The sequence below is a fragment of the Rhinoraja longicauda genome, chromosome 26 (genome assembly GCF_053455715.1).
Source record: "Rhinoraja longicauda isolate Sanriku21f chromosome 26, sRhiLon1.1, whole genome shotgun sequence".
NCBI classification, from domain to species: domain Eukaryota; kingdom Metazoa; phylum Chordata; class Chondrichthyes; order Rajiformes; family Arhynchobatidae; genus Rhinoraja; species Rhinoraja longicauda.
Window position 1 is genome coordinate 341785 of NC_135978.1, and position 19499 is coordinate 361283.

The 19499-nt window shown below is 42.4% G+C and overlaps 1 protein-coding gene across 1 annotated transcript in view; it reads right to left on the minus strand.

The window, feature by feature from the left end:
- The window catches only part of LOC144606544 (nuclear pore membrane glycoprotein 210-like), a 92423-nt gene that overhangs the window by 19979 nt on the left and 52945 nt on the right, over positions 1-19499 (minus strand). The window contains exons 20-28 of the mRNA XM_078422798.1: positions 18049-18150; positions 17844-17972; positions 17332-17459; positions 13341-13473; positions 11450-11512; positions 5941-6120; positions 4643-4723; positions 3486-3617; positions 965-1123 (exon numbers count right to left, since the gene is read on the minus strand). Of these exons, the coding sequence (XP_078278924.1) occupies positions 965-1123; positions 3486-3617; positions 4643-4723; positions 5941-6120; positions 11450-11512; positions 13341-13473; positions 17332-17459; positions 17844-17972; positions 18049-18150 (1107 nt within the window). The remainder of the gene's footprint in view (positions 1-964; positions 1124-3485; positions 3618-4642; positions 4724-5940; positions 6121-11449; positions 11513-13340; positions 13474-17331; positions 17460-17843; positions 17973-18048; positions 18151-19499) is intronic.

The window sequence follows — 19499 nt, forward strand, 5'->3', positions numbered from 1 at the left end:
TTGACCGGTTTGTAATGATAAGTTAAAAATGTGTGTTAGTGGTTTAGAAATCCCATCAATTACCTTTTTTACTATTTTCATATCTGTCTCATTATAATCAGTGGATGTTTCATTCTTGTATTTATTAACAATATCTACAATCTCCATTTCTTCTACCGGTTTAAGAAACATTGTACTTGGATTCGTTTCTATAAGATTATCATTAGATGTCACCGGATCTGGGATTTTTTCTGCTAAATTAGGTCCAACACTTACAAAAAAATTATTAAATTTATTAACCATGTTATTTATTGTCTTATCATTTTCTATAAAATACTGTGGGTAATTAATCTGTCTAGAGTTATTTCTAATTATGCTGTTTAATATATTCCATATACCCTTAATGTTGTGTTTATTGTTTTCTAATAGTTTATTATAATATTCTTTCTTACAATTTCTCATGATATTAGTTAACTTGTTTTTATATTTCTTATATTTATTTTCTGCTTCTATAGTTCTATGTTTAATGAATTCTCTGTATAGTGTGTTTTTCTTTTTGCAGGCATTTAGCAATCCTTTTGACATCCAATGATTATCTTTATACTTTATTTCTCTACAATATTGTTTCATTGGACAATTTTTATCATATAGTATTTTAAATATTCTTAAAAATTCGTCATAAGCTTTATCAATATCATTTTCTTTATATATTAATTCCCAGTTTTGTGCAAGTAAATCATTTTTAAGTGCAACCATGGACTCTTCTGTCCTAACCCTTCGGTATTCTTGTTTATTGTCCTGCTTATTTTTTCCGTAGTTGCTGTTATAAACTGTAAAAACTGGAAGGTGGTCACTGATGTCATTTACTAATAATCCTCCTACTGTATTGTTATCTATATCATTAGCTGATCTAACTCATTTCAGAGTTCATTCCAAACTGGCTCCATCTATTATTAAATTATACCAAAAATCTTTTTACAAGTACCATAATCTGAATCTCATCAGAAAACTTGTCCACGAATTTTTCAAACTGTCCAGCAGATGGATCCTGTGCATTTACCGTGACCTTCAAACCGGTTTTCCCTTGTGCTCGGCTATGCAGCAACATGGCAAAATTATATTCTGCGGAGAGCTCCAAGGAAATCTATAAATGAAGCATAAAACATGCAGGAGTATTATTCACATGCTGCTACAGTGTTTTAAAATCTATTCACTATTATTAAAATTAGCCCACATATTGGCCATGTTCCATCAGCCTGCCATTATTGTAGTTCAGAGGGATGGTTGGGATGCGATGGTTGGGATGGGATGGTTGGGATGGGATGGTTGGGATGGGATGGTTGAGATGGGATGGTTGGGTTGGGATGGGATGGTTGGGATGGGATGGTTGGGATGGGATGGTTGGGTTTTCCCTGGTCAGACTCGGTAAAATTGGCCAGTCTAAACGTGCCAAGTGGGAGGAGGCATTTTATAATTAAAAAGAAAATCTTAAATTCTAACCTTGCATTTCCTCCAAAACCTCAATTAATTGTGTGATGTTCTAATGCAGAAAAGCAGGAATTTCAACACAATGACAAGAGAGTCGAGAGTAGAAACAAAGAACTGCAGATGCTGGTTAATACACAAAGTGCACAGAACACAAAGTGCTGGAGTAACTCAGCAGGTCAGGCAGCATCTCTGGAGAACATGGATAGGTGACGTTTCACAGAGTGCTGGAGTAACTCAGCGGGTCAGGCAGCATCTCTGGAGAACATGGATAGGTGACGTTTCACAGAGTGCTGGAGTAACTCAGCAGGTCAGGCAGCATCTGTGGAGAACATGGATAGGTGACATTTCACAGAGTGCTGGAGTAACTCAGCGGGTCAGGCAGCATCTCTGGAGAACATGGATAGGTGATAGGCAATATGTACCACTCCCTGTAATCTCTTTTATTCCTGGGCATTTGAGTTGCCAAAAGATATGGAGTCTGCAATGGTTATGACCACAAATTGTGGGCATTCACTGATGTAACACAATGAATATGCCACAAGCTTTGGGAAGTCTAAGCTTAGATGCTTTAATACGAGCATACTGAAGTTGCTCTTAGTGATTCAGAATTTCTATGCAAAATGGGCTTTTTGTAGCCTTCCCCAACTCATTCAAAGGAAATCAATGAAGTGATGAAAGATTTCCACCGGAAATTGGAGGAACAGCACCTCATATTTCGCCTGGGCAGTTTGCAGCCCGGTGGTATGAACGTCGATTTCTCCAACTTTAGATAGCTCCTCTGTCCCTCCCTTCCCCTCCTCCTTCCCAGATCTCCCTCTATCTTCCTGTCTCCACCTATATCCTTCCTTTGTCCCGCCCCCCTGACATCAGTCTGAAGAAGGGTCTCGACCCGAAAAGTCACCTATTCCTTCTCTCCCGAGATGCTGCCCGACCTGCTGAGTTACTCCAGCATTTTGTGAATAAAGTGATGAAAGTGTCAGGTTTGTATAAACAGGTTTTGCTGTATTGCATAAAGTCTGAGTATTTCCAAGGAACAGTAATTTACTGGTTTAAATATTATAATGTACATGAATTATAATTCCTTGGATAAATACTTCAAAATATAAAGGAGTATGTTATTTAAATATTGCAATGCAGCCGTAATCTGAATGTAAACCTTATTCCGCTTGTGGTAAAATCTTAATTATTTAAAATGTTGCTTCTTTCTTCCTGGTTTGCCATATGTGAGAATTCTGGAACAGAATTGGATGCTCAACCAGCCCATTGGCATGACTGTCTCTGAAGGGCTGGGGTTTCACTGAACAAATACCGTAGTCAGAAAAGTTCAGAGGTTATGAGATTTTACTGGGCATCAATCTTCATATAAACAAAGGACATAATATCTTTGGAGAAACCTTTTTCCCAGGCGAAAATGTCCAACACTAGAGGGCACAGCTATAAGGTGAGAGGGGGAACGTTTATTGGAGATGTGTGTGGAAAGCCTTCATGCTGAGAGTAGTGGAACACACTGCCAGGTGTGGTGGTGGAAGGAGATACGGTAGTGGTGTTTAAGAGGCTTTTAGATAGGCACACGGAAGCATGGTTCATGTACAAGCACATGAGCATCATGTTCGGCAAGGTCATTGTGGGCCAACGTTGCTGTGCTGTTCTATGTTCTAAAGATTCATCCAAGCTGCTGTTGTATGTGTGCAAGTATTGAGGGAGAAATTAAGTATATTTATAAACGAGGAAGGAAAGATACGAAACACTTTTCACATAAAATAGTCTATAAAGATGACTATTACATTCTTCGTTTCTATTGTTTCTAAACTAATGTTTCTCAAACATTTAGTTAGCTTGATCACCAAAAATCATCTATAGAAATTTAAAAAACAATAGAATTGAAGAAGGTAGCTATTTGAAGTATTTGAACAGTGGATGTTATGATTTTTCTAAATGCTAAATGAACACATGTTCTTGACTGAGCATTTAAAATAAGCATGGACATCTGCTCTACATGTGAGGAAATAACATCTTACCTCGGAATGTCGGGTGACAAGCTCGATAACCTCCCGTTTTGTTGTTGTCCAGTGAAAGGTTAGGCCGGGTACTCCATTACCAAAGGAAAACGGAGTCTGGGAACTCGTAACTCCTGTCACATACACCGGCACCTGAAGAGTTAAAATGTGCCAACTTTTACAGCTCGTGTATCACGTCTGGCAAATAAATCAGACATTTAACTAGCAACTTATCCATAATGTCCTGAATACTGAACTTGTTGTGCAATAAAAGCCAAGACGAATGTTTAAAAAATTAAAAGAGAATTAAACTTAACAAAATATAATCAAAATGTAATTCAAAAGTCTTATCTATTTTTGAAAATTTTATTGATCAAAGCAAAACAGATGTGATTAATTTTTGTCCACATTTTGCAGACTATAAACAGTGAAACACAGAAAATTGGTGCAGGAGGAGGCCATTTGGCTCTTCGGGCCAACACCACTATTCATTGTGATCATGGCTGATCATCCACAATCAGTAACCCATGCCTGTCTTCTCCCCATATCCCTTGATTCTGCAAGCCCCTAGAGCTCAATCTAACTCTTTTAAATTCATCCAGTGAATTGGCCTCTACTGCTGTCTGTGGCAGAGAATTCCTCAAATTCACAACTCTCTGGGTGAAAAAGCTTTTTCGGACCTCAGTTTTAAATGGCCTCCCCTTTATTCTTAGACTGTGGCCCCTGGTTCTGGACTCCCCCAACATTGGGAACATTTTTCCTGCATCCAGCTTGTCCAGACCTTTTATAATTTTATATGTTTCTATAAGATCCCCTCTCATCCTACTAAACTCCAGTGAATACAAGCCCAGTCTTTCCAATCTTTCCTCATATGACAGTCCCGCCATCCCGGGGATTAACCTCTTGAACCTACGCTGCACTGATTAACCTCGTGAACCTACGTTACACTATAAAGATTCTACAATTCATTCCATCAGGACATATTGTGTCTATCTTCGGTTTAAACCAGCAATCTGGAGTTCCTTCCTACCCACTGTGATTTATTTTGATACAAAAAATACATTTCTCTTTAAAATCTGTCTCTTCACGTTCTTGATACAAGATACATACATTTCAACATCTACCATGTCATTCCCCATTAGGATCTCATGTATTTGTAAGATCGATATACACTATACCTGAGTTCCAGTCCTCAGTCTAGTTACTGGAGCATGGATCTTTATCCCTTTTAGCCGAATCACTTCTACGGTCACTTCATCCTTTTTATGAGAAAAACTTGATTTATTCTCAAAAGTTAATCTTACATTAGTGCAGCTTGTTGGAAGCTGCCGGTTGATCTGAGCCAATTTCCACAGGCATTTGGCCAAACCACCATAAAATGACATGCTCACCAACTTCAATACAAAATACATTGGCTGAGATTGACACCTCCCCAGCTCGAGCACAGGGGGCTGCCATAGTTGAATGCACAAAGTGATTTGTTACAGTATATGTGCATGATTTCATGAGTGATGGTGGTGTGGATTTTGGAATGACCAATGTAATAATCCGTGTGTAACCTCTGATCTTTAAAATATGGTTGTCCTTCCAGCAGCTTACTGAATGAGCAGTCTTCAGGTTAAGAGCCTTTGCTGGAGTGAGTACAATTATAAAAGTAATGCAGCGCACTGTCTGATATCTTGTGCTTATACAATATATGGGAAAGGAATAATGACTGCACCATCAGGTCTTCCATTTGCCACCATAAGTGTTGCGTGATAAAAACACAAAAGATTTAAAGAAACTTATCTTTCTGGTACTCTCTTATTTTACTGCAAATGGTTTTGTCAAATTAGATGCTGCATTTATTGTGTCAATATACTCACCTGTAATTAACAAGAATAACCTATTTATCAAACATCCATATGGCACGGAAACAGGCCCTTTGGCCCAACTTCCCATGCCGACCAATATGCACCATCTATGCTAATCACACCTGCCTGTGTTTGGCCTGTCCAAATATCTTTTAAATGTTATTAAAGTATCTGCCTCAACTACCTCCTCTGGCAACTTGTTCCATACACCCTCCACCCTCTGTGTGAAAAAGTTACCCCCCAGGTTCCTATTAAATCTTTCTCCTTTTACCTTAACCCTATGTCTTCTAGTTCTTGATTCCATTATTCTGGGTATAACTCTGGGTTAACCCTATTCCCCTCATGATCTTATACACCTATATAACATCACCTCTCAACCTCCTGAGGTTATAAAGTCCGAGCCTGCTCAACTTCTCCCTATAGCTCATGGTCTCAAGACATCCCAGTAACATTTAAAACGAAAATCAAAAGTGACATTTTTTTTAATTAGAAAAAAATTGCTCTAGCTATTAATGCATAAAACAAATAATGAATCTAAACCAAAAGTCATGAAACAAGTTGAAAGCTGGGTCTTTGGACAGAAACATGTTTGTAGAAAATTCAAAGGCAAAAAGTAGCATTACCTGAGAGAAAACAACCACTCTTCCTGTGTCGTCGTCAACAGCCTGGACAATACCAGTCATTTTTGCAGTTCCTACCACCAAGGCAGTAAGCTGCCCTACTTTATTTACCTTGGCAATAGTGTGATTATTAATAGAGAAATAAATATTGGACTGTGGTTGTGGACCACCTTCCGACATCACCTGCAATTAATCGTAACAAAATTAGTAAATGTATAATACTGTAAACGGTTGAACTACTTTCAGGAAAGCAATTAGGGAATTAGGGAATTATTTTTTCTCTGTTTTCTTCACAAAGCTAGTTTCCTATCTTCTTGCATATTCAATGGACTCTCTGGCATGCAAATGAGAGAACTATTACAATTTAGAAATAAAGGAGCCAATTTCTAATAAACGTGTCTTCTGCTCATCACGTTTATTTTCCTCTTTTTCACATCCACTTCAAGCTGAGTCTTGGTTTTTACTCAGATGCAGGGCCTCAGCCTGAAATGTCGACTACCCCTTTGCCGCCATTGATTTTGCATGACCTGCTGAGTTCCTCCAGCTGTTTGATTTGGTTTTTGCTGGTGATCCATATGGACTTTGAGAAAAGCCTTTGAACAGATTCTGCATGGTCATCCAATCCAGAAAGTTTTGGCTAGCCACCTGGAGTCAGACCCGAAACCTCACCCATTTCTTCTCTCCAGAGATGCTGCCTGTCCCGCTGAGTTACTCCACAATTTTATGTCCACCTGGAGTCAGAATTGGTTTGGTGTATGTAGTCTGCGTGCGGGGAGGAGTACAAGGTTGTTTTACTGCTATGGAGGCCTGTGCCCATCAGTGTGCAGAAGGAAACAGTGCTGACTCTGGTGATGCTTGTCAACTATATTAACAATATTAACTATATCAACAATTTGGACGACAATGTAGTTATAGAATCAATGCAGTTATAGAAACAAGGTAGTTATAGAATCAATAGCATAAAATAAGCCCTTTGGCCCAACTCGTCAGTGCCCCATCCAAGCTAGTCCCATTTGTTTTTGGCCGACCCACATTCCTCTTAACCTTCTCCTATCCATGTACCTGTCCACATGTCTTTATAAATGTTGTTATTGTACCTGGCAGTGTGTCAGGGGTTATGGGCAGGAGAATGTGGTTGAGAAGGAAAGATAGATCAGCCATGATTGAATAGTGGAGTAGACTTGATGGGCCAAATGGCCTAATTCTGCTCCTATCACTTATGAACTGCCTCAACAACTTCATCTGGCAGCTTGTTCCATATACCCACCGTCCTCTGAGTGAAAAACCTGTCTCTCAGGTTCCTATTAAATCTTCCCCCTCATCTTAAACCATGCCCTCTAATTCTTGAATCCCCTACCCTTACTCTATGAATTCACCTTTTCCATTCCCCTCATGATTACATACACCAATATGTAATTTGTTTGTTAATAAATTTGAGGTTGACACTAATATTGTGGACAGCGAGTAAGGTCATTGAAATTTACAAAAGGATATGGATCAACTACGGAAGTTGGCCAAGGATTAGAGGATGGAATTTAAATCTGACATGTGTGAAGTGATGCTTTTTGATGATAGGCCACTGGGGAATGTTGTGAAGCAGACACCTTTTGGTACAGGTATACAGTTCCTTGAAAGTGGCAAAACAGGTAGGCGTGTAAGTGAAGAGGGTGACAGGCATGCCTGCCTTTATCAGTAAGGAGATTGACTATGGATGTGGAGAGGATGTTTCCACTAGCGGGGGAGACTAGGACCAGAGGTCATAACCTCAGAATTAAAGGGCATTCCTTTAGGAAGGAGATTAGGAGGAATTCCTTTGTTCAGAGGGTGGTGAATCTGTGAAATTCATTGCGACAGAAGGCTGTGGAGGCCAAGTCAATGGATATTTTTAAGGCAGGAATAGATAGATTCTTGATTAGTGCGGGTGTCAGGGGTTATGGGGAGAAGGCAGGAGAATATGGTTAGGAAGGAGAGATACATCAGCCATAATTGAATGGCGGAGTAGACTTGATGGGCCGGACAGTAGATTCTGTGGCGGCAGGCGGGACTTGAGGATGATCTGTGGCCTCCCAGGTGCCAGGGTTCAAGACATCATGAACCGGCTTCAGAACATCCTAGCGAGGGAAGGCGATCAACTGGAAGTAGTTGTGCGCGTGGGCACGAACGACGTTGGGAAGAAGAGGAAGGAGATACTGCAACGTGAGTTTAGAGAGATAGGAAGAAGACTGAGAAGTAGAACGTCGAAGGTGGTTGTCTCTGGACTGTTACCTGTACCTCGTGCTGGTGAGGGCAGGAATAGAGAGATCGGGGATATGAATGTATGGCTGAGGGGCTGGTGCAGGGAGCAGGAATTTAGATTTCTAGACCACTGGGATCTCTTCTGGGGTAGGGGTGACCTGTACAAAAGGGACAGGTTACACCTTAACAGCAGGGGGACCAACATTCTGGAAGGCAGGTTTGCTAGTGCTACACGTGTGGCTTTAAACTAAGTAGTCGGGGGGGGGAGGGGTTGACAAATTGGGAATATGAAGATGGGCTACACGACGTATAGAAAGGACAGACAGGTGGGCAGAGGGGGTGGGGTCGCTCTGTTGGTGAGGAATGATATGCATTCCCTTGCAAGGGGTGGCATAGAATCAGGAGATGTAGAATCAGTATGGATAGAAATGAGGAATTGTAAGGGTAAAAAGACCCTAGTGGGAGTTATCTACAGGCCCCCAAACAGTAGCCTCGACATAGGGTGCAAGTTGAATCAATAGCTAAAATTGGCATGTCGCAAATGTAATGCTACGGTGGTTATGGGAGATTTCAACATGCAGGTAGACTGGGAAAATCAGGTTGGTACTGGACCCCAGGAAAGGGAGTTTGTGGAGTGTCTCCGAGATGGATTCTTAGAACAGCTTGTACTGGAGTCTACTAGGGAGAAGGCAATTCTGGATTTAGTGTTGTGTAATGAACCTGATCTGATAAGGGGACTCAAGGTAAAAGAGCCATTAGGATGCAGTGATCACAATATGATAAGTTTTACTCTACAAATTGAGAGGGAGAAGGGAAAATCAGAAGTGTCAGTATTACTGTATAGCAAAGGGGATGACAGAGGCATGAGGCAGGAGCTGGCCAGAATTGACTGGAAGGAGGCCCAGGCAGGGAAGACGGTGGATCAGCAATGGCAGGTATTCCTGGGAACAATGCAGAAGTTGCAGGATCAATTTATCCCAAAGAGGAGGAAAGATTCTAAGGGGAGTAAGAGGCACCCGTAGCTGACAAGGGCAGTCAAGGACAGCATAAAAATAAAACAGAAAAAGTATATCATAGCAAAGAAGAGTGGGAAGCCAGAGGATTGGGAATCTTTTAAAGAGTAACAGAAGATAACTAAAAAAGCAATACGGGGAGAAAAGATGAGGTATGAGGGTAAGCTAGCCAATAATATAAAGGAGGATAGTAAAAGCTTTTTTAGGTATGTGAAGAGGAAAAAAAATATTCAAGGCAAATGTGGATCCCTTGAAGACAGAAGCAGGGGAATTTATTATGGGGAACAAGGAAATGGCAGACGAGTTGAACCAGTACTTTGGATCTGTCTTCACTAAGGAAGATACAAACAATCTCCCAGATGTTCTAGTGGCCAGAGATCCTAGGGTGACGGAGGAACTGAAGGAGATTCACATTAGGCAGGAAATGGTGTTGGGTAGACTGATGGGACTGAAGGCTGATAAATCCCCCGGGCCTGATGGTCTGCATCCCAGGGTACTTAAGGAGGTGGCGCTAGAAATTGTGGATGCATTGGTGATCATTTTCCAATGTTCTATAGATTCAGGATCAGTTCCTGTGGATTGGAGGATAGCTAATGTCATCCCACTTTTTAAGAAAGGAGGGAGAAAGAAAACGGGAAATTATAGGCCAGTTAGTCTGACATCAGTGGTGGGGAAGATGCTGGAGTCAATTATAAAAGACAAAATTGCGGAGCATTTGGATAGCAGTAACAGGATCGTTCCGAGTCAGCATGGATTTACGAAGGGGAAATCATGCTTGACTAATCTTCTAAAACTTTTTGAAGATGTAACTAGAAAAATTGACAGGAGAGAACCGGTGGATGTGGTGTACCTTGACTTTCAGTTAGCCTTCGACAAGTTCCCACATAGGAGATTAGTGGGCAAAATTAGAGCACATGGTATTGGGGGTAGGGTACAGACATGGATAGAAAATTGGTTGGCAGACAGAAAGCAAAGAGTGGGGATAAATGGGTCCCTTTCAGAATGGCAGGCAGTGACTAGTGGGGTACCACAAGGCTCAGTGCTGGGACCGCAGCTATTTACAATATACATTAATGACTTGGATGAAGGGATTAAAAGTGCCATTAGCAAATTTGCAGATGATACAAGAATAAGGGGTAGGCCATTTAGAACGGAGATGAGGAAAAACTTTTTCAGTCAGAAAGTTGAAGGCAGTGGAGGCCAATTCTCTAAATGCATTCAAGAGAGAGCTAGATAGAGGTCTTAAGGATAGTCAGGGGGTATGGGGAGAAGGCAGGAACGGGGTACTGATTGAGAATGATCAGCCATGATCACATTGAATGGTGGTGCAGGCTCAAAGGGCCGAATGGCCTACTCTTGCACCTATTGTCTATTGTCTATTGAAAGGCCTAATTCAGTTCCAATCACTTATGACCTTATGACTACATGAGTGGGGACATCGGTTCAGCTGCATGACATTGGTGAGGCCACATCTGGAGTATTCTGTGCAGTTCTGGTCATTCTGCGACAAGAATGATATTAAGCTCGAAAGGGTGCAGAAAAGTTTAATCAAGACTCAAGGGCTTGAGTTGTAAGGAGAAATTGGATAGGCTGAGACTGTTTTCCCTGGAGCTAAGGAGGCCGAGGGGTGACCTTATCTATATGTCTCATGATAAGGTAATTGGTCACAGTCTCTCTCCAAGGGTAGTCCAGAACTAGAGAGCTTAGGTTTGAAATAGACCCGAGGGGCAACTTCTCCACGCAGAGGGTGTGTGTATATGGAGCGTGCTGTCAGAGGATGCATTAGAGACAGATAGAATGGTGCCTTTTAAAAGATATTTAGACTGGTATATGGGCAGGAAAGGTTTAGAGGGATAGGGGCTTAATGCAGGTAAATAGAACAAGCTCATTTATAAAACCTGATTGGCATGGAAGAGTTGTGTTTCCATGCCGTATGACACAATGAGCAGTGAAGTGTCCAGTTTATCAGCTTCACCGATGTTTGCCATAATTGGCATGGACTAAGATTTTTTTGGATTCTCCACCAAGAAGAAACATGACTGGTTTTGATGATAATGACGAGGATATCATGGAGTTAGTCGATCATGAAAGTTCCAAGCATCACTTACTCACACATTATGATTCTCGACTGTTCTACATCTACATTGGCTCTACATATTGTGCTCTTGTTTAGAAAGCATTTGTTTCCCTGTCACCACCAAGTGTGCTTAGAGTACGCATTCATGCAATAAATAAGCATTTTGATTTGACTTGATTCTGCCAACCTGTATCATACCACCAATGATTAACGTCACTCTTCGTGGGATTAGTCTGAATGGTGGGAATACCTGGTGCCAAAGAAAACCGCAGGTTACTATGACATGGGATATATATTACAAAAACAAATTTTTAATCCATGAAAATATAAAGTATACAAATCCTGGAAGTGAGGGAAAGCAAGGGCTATTTGAAGTTAGAGAAGTCAATGTTCATACTGCTGGGGTGTAAGTTACCCAAGCGAAATATGAGGTGCTGTTCCTCCAATTTACACTGGGCCTCACTCTATATAAGTAGTAGGATCCCGTTGGAGGTGGCGAAAATGTTGGAGGATTATGTGCTGTCGCCACCTCCAACAGGATCCTATCACTAGCCAGATCTTCCAATCTCCACCCCTTTCTGCTTTCCGCAAAGACCATTCCCTCTGCACCTCCCTGGTCAACTCGTCCCTTCCCACCCAAACCACCTCCTCCCCAGGTACTTTCCCCTGCAAACGCAGGAGATGCAACACCTGTCCCTTTACCTCCCCCCTCGACTCCATTCAAGGACCCCGACAGCCTTTCCAGGTGAGGCAGAGGTTCACTTGCACCTTCTCCAACCTCATCAGCTGTATCCGGTGTTCCAGGTGTCGATTCCTGTATATCGGCGAGATCATGCGCAGGCTCGGCGATCGTTTCTCTGAACACCTCCACTCAGTCTGCCTAAACCTAACTGATCTCCCGGTTGCTCAGCACTTTAACTCCCCCTCCCATTCCCAATCGGACCTTTCTGTCCTGGGCCTCCTCCACTGTCAGAATGAGGCCGAGCACAAATTGGAGGAAGAGCACCTCATATTTCGCTTGGGTAGCTTTCACCCTAGTGGCATGAACATTGACTACTCTCACTTCAAGTGGCCCTTGCTTTCCCTCTCTCCATCCCCTCCCCCTTCCCAGTTCTCTCACCAGTCTTGCTGTCTCCAACTACATTTTATCTCTGTACCGCCCACTCCCCTGACATCAGCCTGAAGAAGGGTCTCAACCTGAAACTTCACCCATTCCTTTTATCCAAAGATGCTGCCTGTCCCACTGAGTTACTCCAGCATTTTGTGTCTACCTTCAATTTAAACGAGAATCAGCAGTTCCTTCCTACACATAAGGTTAGTCCAGGACCTATCCTAGCATCCTATTGGAGTAAAAACAGATCATGACTCAACTATGTGTCCCATCATTATTTACAGGACTAAAGGCATTGATGGAGCAGCTAGCAGTTTGTAGTTCAGGAGAGGGAAAAATTATTCAAGCTTGTATATCCCCTAGATCTGTTATTTCTGCTTTTGCTCCCCCAATTTGTGATGGAATAATGGGGGTAAATCCATGCCTTTGTCTTCAGAAGTAAGCTTGCTACATTAGCACAAGCATTAACCTAAATAAAGATTTTGCTACTTTGTTATACAAAGAAAGTGACCAGAATGGGTAGATGCACGGAGTCTCTTGCCAGAGTAGTAGAATCGAGGACCAGAGGACATAAGTGAAGGGACAAAGATTTAATAGGAATCTGAGGAGTAACTTTTTCACACAAAGGGTGGTGGGTGTATAGAATGAGCTGCAAGAGGAGGTAGTTGAGGCATGGCCAATCCCAACATTTAAGAACCAGTTAGACTGGTCCAGAGGCATAAGGACCAAACGCAGACAGGTGGGACGAGTGTAGCTGGGACATGTTGGCCGGTGTGGGGAAATTAGGCCAAAGGGCCTGTTTCCACGCTATATCACTCTATGACTCTCTGAGCCTCCTGTTGAAACTCTGCACAACAATCTCAGCAGGAATCATTACTTTCTGTTCAGTGGCAAAAGCAGATGCGTGTATGAATGCCAATTCTAGGAAACGTACATGCATAAGAACCTGCCAGACAGACACACTCACCTCTATCTGACGTGGAGAGGAGCTCAGCTTGCGACCATTCTTGTCCTTGACAGTTGCAACTAGCGTTGTTTGGCCCAGGGTCACAGCTCTCATCATGTAACTTGCAGCATGTTTATCCAAGTTAGAAATTGCTCTGTAAAAATTGTTTTAAAATTATGCAAATAGTCATACAGCACAGAAATAGGCCCTTCGGCCCAACTTTCCCATGCCGACCAAGCAACCCCATCTATACTAGCCCTGCCCGCGTTTGCCACATATCCCTCTAAATCATTTTTAGAGGGGCCTTCCATCGCTCGGTGCGGCTCGGCCGCCGGACGGTTCAGCGCTCGGTGCGGCTCAGCTCGCGGGGCCTTCCATCGCCCGCGGGGCCTCCCATCGCTCGGCGCAGCTCGGCCGCTGGACTTAACATCGCCGGCGCGGCTCGGCCGCGGGACTTAGCAGCGCCTGGTGCGGCTCGGCCGCGGGGCCTTCCATCACCCGGCGCGGCTCAGCCGCTGGACTTAAAATCGCCGGCGCGGCTCGGCCGCGGGACGTTTCAGTGCCCGGTGCGGCTCGGCCGCGGGGCCTTCCATCCCCTTGCGGGGGCTGTGCGTGTCGGTCGCCTCGGTAGGGGTCGAGCTGCCTGTCCGTGGGCGTGGGGGGAAGAGAGTGGAAGTTTTGTTGCCTTCCATCACAGTGAGGGGGTGTTTGGAGTCACTGTGATGGGTGTTTGTGTTGGGGTCGTGTGTCCTGTGTTCTTTTCTTTTTTGTTGTGTTCTGTGACTGCTGGAAATGTAATTTCGTTCGGTACCTCGGTACCGAATGACAATAAAGTTCTGTATTCCTATCCATGTTCCTGTCCAAATGTTGCTGAAGTTCCTGCCTCAACTACCACTCACCACCCTCTGTATGAAAAAAGTTGCTCCTCAGATTCCTATTAGATCTTTCCCCTCTCACCCATGTCCTCTGATTCTTGATTGCCCTGCCAGGGGTAAAAGACTGGGTGAATTCACCCGATCTATTCCTCTAATGTTCTTATGCACCTCTGTGAGACCATCCCTCAGCCTCCTGCCCTCCAAGGAATGATCTTAGCTTGCCCAAACCCTCACTATAGCTCAGGCCCTCAAATCCTAGCATTTTCCTAGTAATCATGTATAGTCTATTGTAATCATGTCTTTTTGCTGATTGGATAACATGGAACAAAAAGGCTTTTCACTGTGCCTTGACTCAGAGAGTTGTAAATCTGTGGAATTCTCTGCCTCAGAAGGCAGTGGAGGCCAATTCTCTGGATGCTTTCAAGAGAGAGCTAGATAGAGCTCTTAAGAATAAGCGGAGTCAGGGGGTATGGGGAGAAGGCAGGAACGGGGTACTGATTGAGAATGATCAGCCATGATCACATTGAATGGTGGTGCTGGCTCGGAGGGCCGCATGGCCGACTCCTGCACCTATTATCTATTGTCTATAATGATAATAATAAACTAAACTAAATCTTCACTGCACTCTTTCCAACTTAACAAAATCCTTCCAATGGCAGGATATCCAAAACTGATCACTACTCAAATGTGGCCTCATGAATGCCTTGTACAACTGTAAGATAGCATCCCAACTTCTATACTCAATACCCTGATTGATGAAGGCCAATGCACTGTAAACCTTCTTGACCACCATATCTACCTGTGACACCACTTTCAAGGAACTGTGTACCTGCATTCCTACATCTCTCTGCTCTACAACACTCCCCTGTGTATCTGTGATGCCACTTTCAAGGAACATAGTTGATTTAGGAGCTGCACTTGGACGCAATCTCCACAGGTGCAGTCATCAGCAACACCAGCCATTTCCCTGACTCCTCACTTCCTGCAGGAGGAACATTGCACCATTCTACCTGCCATCTCTGTTGCACTAAAATCAAGAGGGAAAAAAAGCACACAGATGAAAAAGCAGACGTTTATCTCCTGTGCACCTCTGCTCAGCCTCCTTGAAACCCTCTCTGGCCAGAGCCTCACACTTTCCCTCTCTCCCAATAGACTGCTCTGATACACATTGCCTTCTTTTTATTAGCTGCTCAATTGGCCAATTTTGACCACTCAACCAATCCAACTGCCTTTTGAAATCTCCGGTCACTACTCTGTCACTGAAATAGACTCACTCACTCAACCAATCCACCAGCTGCCTTTTTATATTTGTAAGTTACAACATAATTGACCACATTCCAAAAATAACTACAAGGAAACACATTCCCGTACAATTATTCGATGCTATGAGGTTGCAGGGTGACTTGGACAGGTTGTGTGAGTGGGCGGATGCATGGCAGATGCAGTTTAATGTGGATAAGTGTGAGGTTATCCACTTTGGTGGTAAGAATAGGAAGGCAGATTATTATTTGAATGGTGTCAAGTTAGGAAAAGGGGACGTACAACGTGATCTGGGTGTCTTAGTGCATCAGTCACTGAAAGGAAGCATGCAGGTACAGCAGGCAGTGAAAAAAGCCAATGGAATGTTGGCCTTCATAACAAGAGGAGTTGAGTATAGGAGCAAAGAGGTCCTTCTGCAGTTGTACAGGGCCCTAGTGAGACAGCACCTGGAGTACTGTGTGCAGTTTTGGTCTCCAAATTTGAGGAAGGATATTCTTGCTATTGAGGGCGTGCAGCGTAGGTTTACTAGGTTAATTCCCGGAATGGTGGGACTGTCATATGTTGAAAGACTGGAGCGACTAGGTTTGTATACACTGGAATTTAGAAGGATGAGAGGGGATCTTATCGAAAGTATAAGATTATTAAGGGGTTGGACATGTTAGAGGCAGGAAACATGTTCCCAATGTTGGGGGAGTCCAGAACCAGGGGCCACAGTTTAAGAATAAGGGGTAGGCCATTTAGAACAGAGATGAGGAAAAACTTTTTTAGTCAGAGAGTTGTGAATCTGTGGAATTCTCTGCCTCAGAGGGCAGTGGAGGCCAATTCTCTGAATGCATTCAAGAGAAAGCTAGATAGAGCTCTTAAGGATAGCGGAGTCAGGGGGTATGGGGAGAAAGCAGGAACGGGGTACTGATTGAGAATGATCAGCCATGATCACATTGAATGGCGGTGCTGGCTCGAAGGGCCGAATGGCCTACTCCTGCACCTATTGTCTATTGTCTATTGACACGACAAAGAAGTGCATCTTCCCACATTTTTTGTATAATTAAAATTAAATTGGAAAACTATGTCCAACCTTTTAACAGGCACATACAAACCTCCTAATGCTCCATGTAAATTGTTAACGTTTATATGTTGTTGTAACTAACAAACCTTCGCAATTGCACTTTACTAAACAGTGTACCCCATGCAAGAAAAAACATTATTGATCATGCATATTGCAATTAAGTGCATTCATAATATTGCAATGTGAAATCCCCAATGATTTAATCCATTTGAAAACATACCCATATATTGAGAATTCCCGCCCATTACCCATGTTCTCTCTCTCTCCATTATCCTATATTTCTCTTCGTTTTGACCTTGTTTTGTCTCCACTACATTTTTGGCTTTCACTATTGTCCACTTCCCTTTTTTCTTTCTCTCAACTTTGAGTTAAAATTTCTCCTTTACTTCCTTCATTGTATATCTCCCCCACTTTTCATAATCCTTTTAGCCTTTGTCTTTCTCATCTGAAATGTGTGGAACAGTGGTGCAGGTGGTGGAGTACTGCCTCAGTTTGTGGAAGCCAATTAACCGATGAATTTGTATGTCCTTGTTGTGAAGCTCAAGTTTAAATGGCAGACTTAGGATCTAGTTAACAAGTAGAGGATTTGTGTCCAAAGGTTTGTAGTGAAAATGTATATCAAAATATACATCTGCTTGACCTGAAAGTGAAGATATTAGTGACACTAAAGAGTGTCTCTTTAGTGTCACTAATATCTTCACCAGACACTAAAATACAGCTTTTGAAAGAAATATGTATTGTGTTTCTGATCTATTTTGGTGGTCTACCTAAAATGGTAAACTGCAACTTTGGAACCTTGCTCTGTACTTACCCTAAGGCAACAATTGGGGAGGCTGCCTGCAGGCTTATATTCATGCAGTGAAAGTATCTGTTCAAGAAGGGTTGCTTGAAGAAATCCAGGATTCTCACATTTACTGCAACAGACTTTCCAACTTCAATCTGAGGAAAAATGAGGCAATGAAATCATTTACTTATTTACTGCCTCCTCTGCATTTTTCAAACATATTCTCGTTTAGATTCTTCAGATCATCCCTGAGCCCCTTCCATGGGACTCAAAATTCCGCTGATTTGGTATAAGAAGTTCCCATTTAGCAGTAATCACTACCATAGATTTCAGCATTAACTCAATGTGTTGAACTGCCAGGTTTCTTTGTGACTGCGCAGAAAATTAACAGTAAAAATTGTATGCACCTTTAATGTTCCTGAAACTTTAGGTATGAGAAAATGACTTTTATTTGGTCAAGAAAATAACCAACTGCTCAGAGGAAGTAGGAGTTTAGTATTAAACATTTCACCGCACTTACAAATTCTCATTATGCTTACCTTATGAATAAGGTCCAGCTCAAAATCCAATATATCTGATACATGGATCTCTGCTCTGGCAGGACCTTTGCAGGTCAGGCAAAGGTCATAAGCTTTCATTGTCACTATTCCCGGTTGCAGTGGCTTTACCTGCGGCAACAAGTGCTTTCAGTATTAACATTGTCAGTAAAGATGTAAATAACGTTTTTCATAACCAGATACTAACTTGGACATAATTTTTGGCCTCCATATATGTGCTTGTCAAAACCTCAGCGTCTGTCGTATTAACAAAAAAATATCCAGAGCCTTCAGTTAAATAGATTACTTCCTAAAGAAAAAAAAATGTAAATTACTGGGTTTGTTTCATTCATAAAATATACAGATTAAACTACAATTTGCTCACAAAGAAAGGAAAACACACAATATTTTGCTATATCATATTATAAGAGTTTTTCAAAGTGATTCTTCTGACAAGAGATGGATCCTGGTGCAATAGGACTATTATTTATATGTAGGAAGAAGCCACAGATGCTGATTTACATCGAAGATAGACACAACATTCTAGAGCAACAGCATGTCAGGCAGCATCTCTGGAGAAAAGGAATAGGTGACATTCCGGGTAGAAATACTTCTTTAGACTGAGAGTTAGTGAGATGACTAAAACGTCACCTATTCCTATTCTGCTAAGATGCTGTCTGACCCGCTGAGTTACTCCAGCATTTTGTGTCTACCTTAGGGTTATTATTTAGTTCAGTGCCTCCTCACACTTCCACACTCTTCAACTGCAGCAGCTGAGCAGAGATACAAAGAGAGCCACACACATAGAAAAAATCCACTCACATCCTACAGTCAAGTCCACTTGCACTGAATACAACACATCAATGAATGAATGCCCAAACCTTATACCCTTAATGGTGATGGTGAAACGTCTATATTTCTGATAGAACACACAGGGTTGTAGTGGAAGGACATTATTAGGCTGGAGGTCTCTGATCAGTGGAGTTCTGCAGGGATCTGTGTTGGGACCTCAATGCATTGTAAAACATATAAATGACTTGGACGTAAATTTAGACGGGTTTTTAGTAAGTTTGCAGATGATACCAAGATTGCTGGGATTGCGGACTGAGAGAATGGCTGTCAAAAGTATACAGTGGGATATAGATCAGCTATGGAAATGGGCAGAGAAATGGAAGATGGCGTTTAATGAATGGAGTGTAAGGGGAAAATATATGATCAATGGCATAAGCCTTAATGGCATTGATGTACAGAGGATCTTGAGGTCCAAGTTCATAACTCCCTGAAAGTGGCAACAGAGGTGGAAAGAGTGGAAAAGAAGGTAAGTGGTATACTTGCTTTCATAGTTTGAGGCATTGAGTACAAGAGTCAGGAAGTAACATTGAGCTGTATAGGACTTTGCATAGGCTGCATTTAGAGTATTGTGTGCTGTTCTGGCCACCCCATTACAGGAAGGATGTGGAGAGGATGGAGTGCAGAGGATGTTTACCAGAATGATGCCAGGATTAGGGAGTATTAGCGACAGAGAGTGGTTGGACAGACTTGGAATGGAACGCCGGAGGTAGCGGGAGACCTGATAGAAGTATATCAAATTATGAGAGACATAGATGGGGTAGACAGACAGAAGCTTTTTCCAAGGATGGAAAAATTAAATACTTGGGG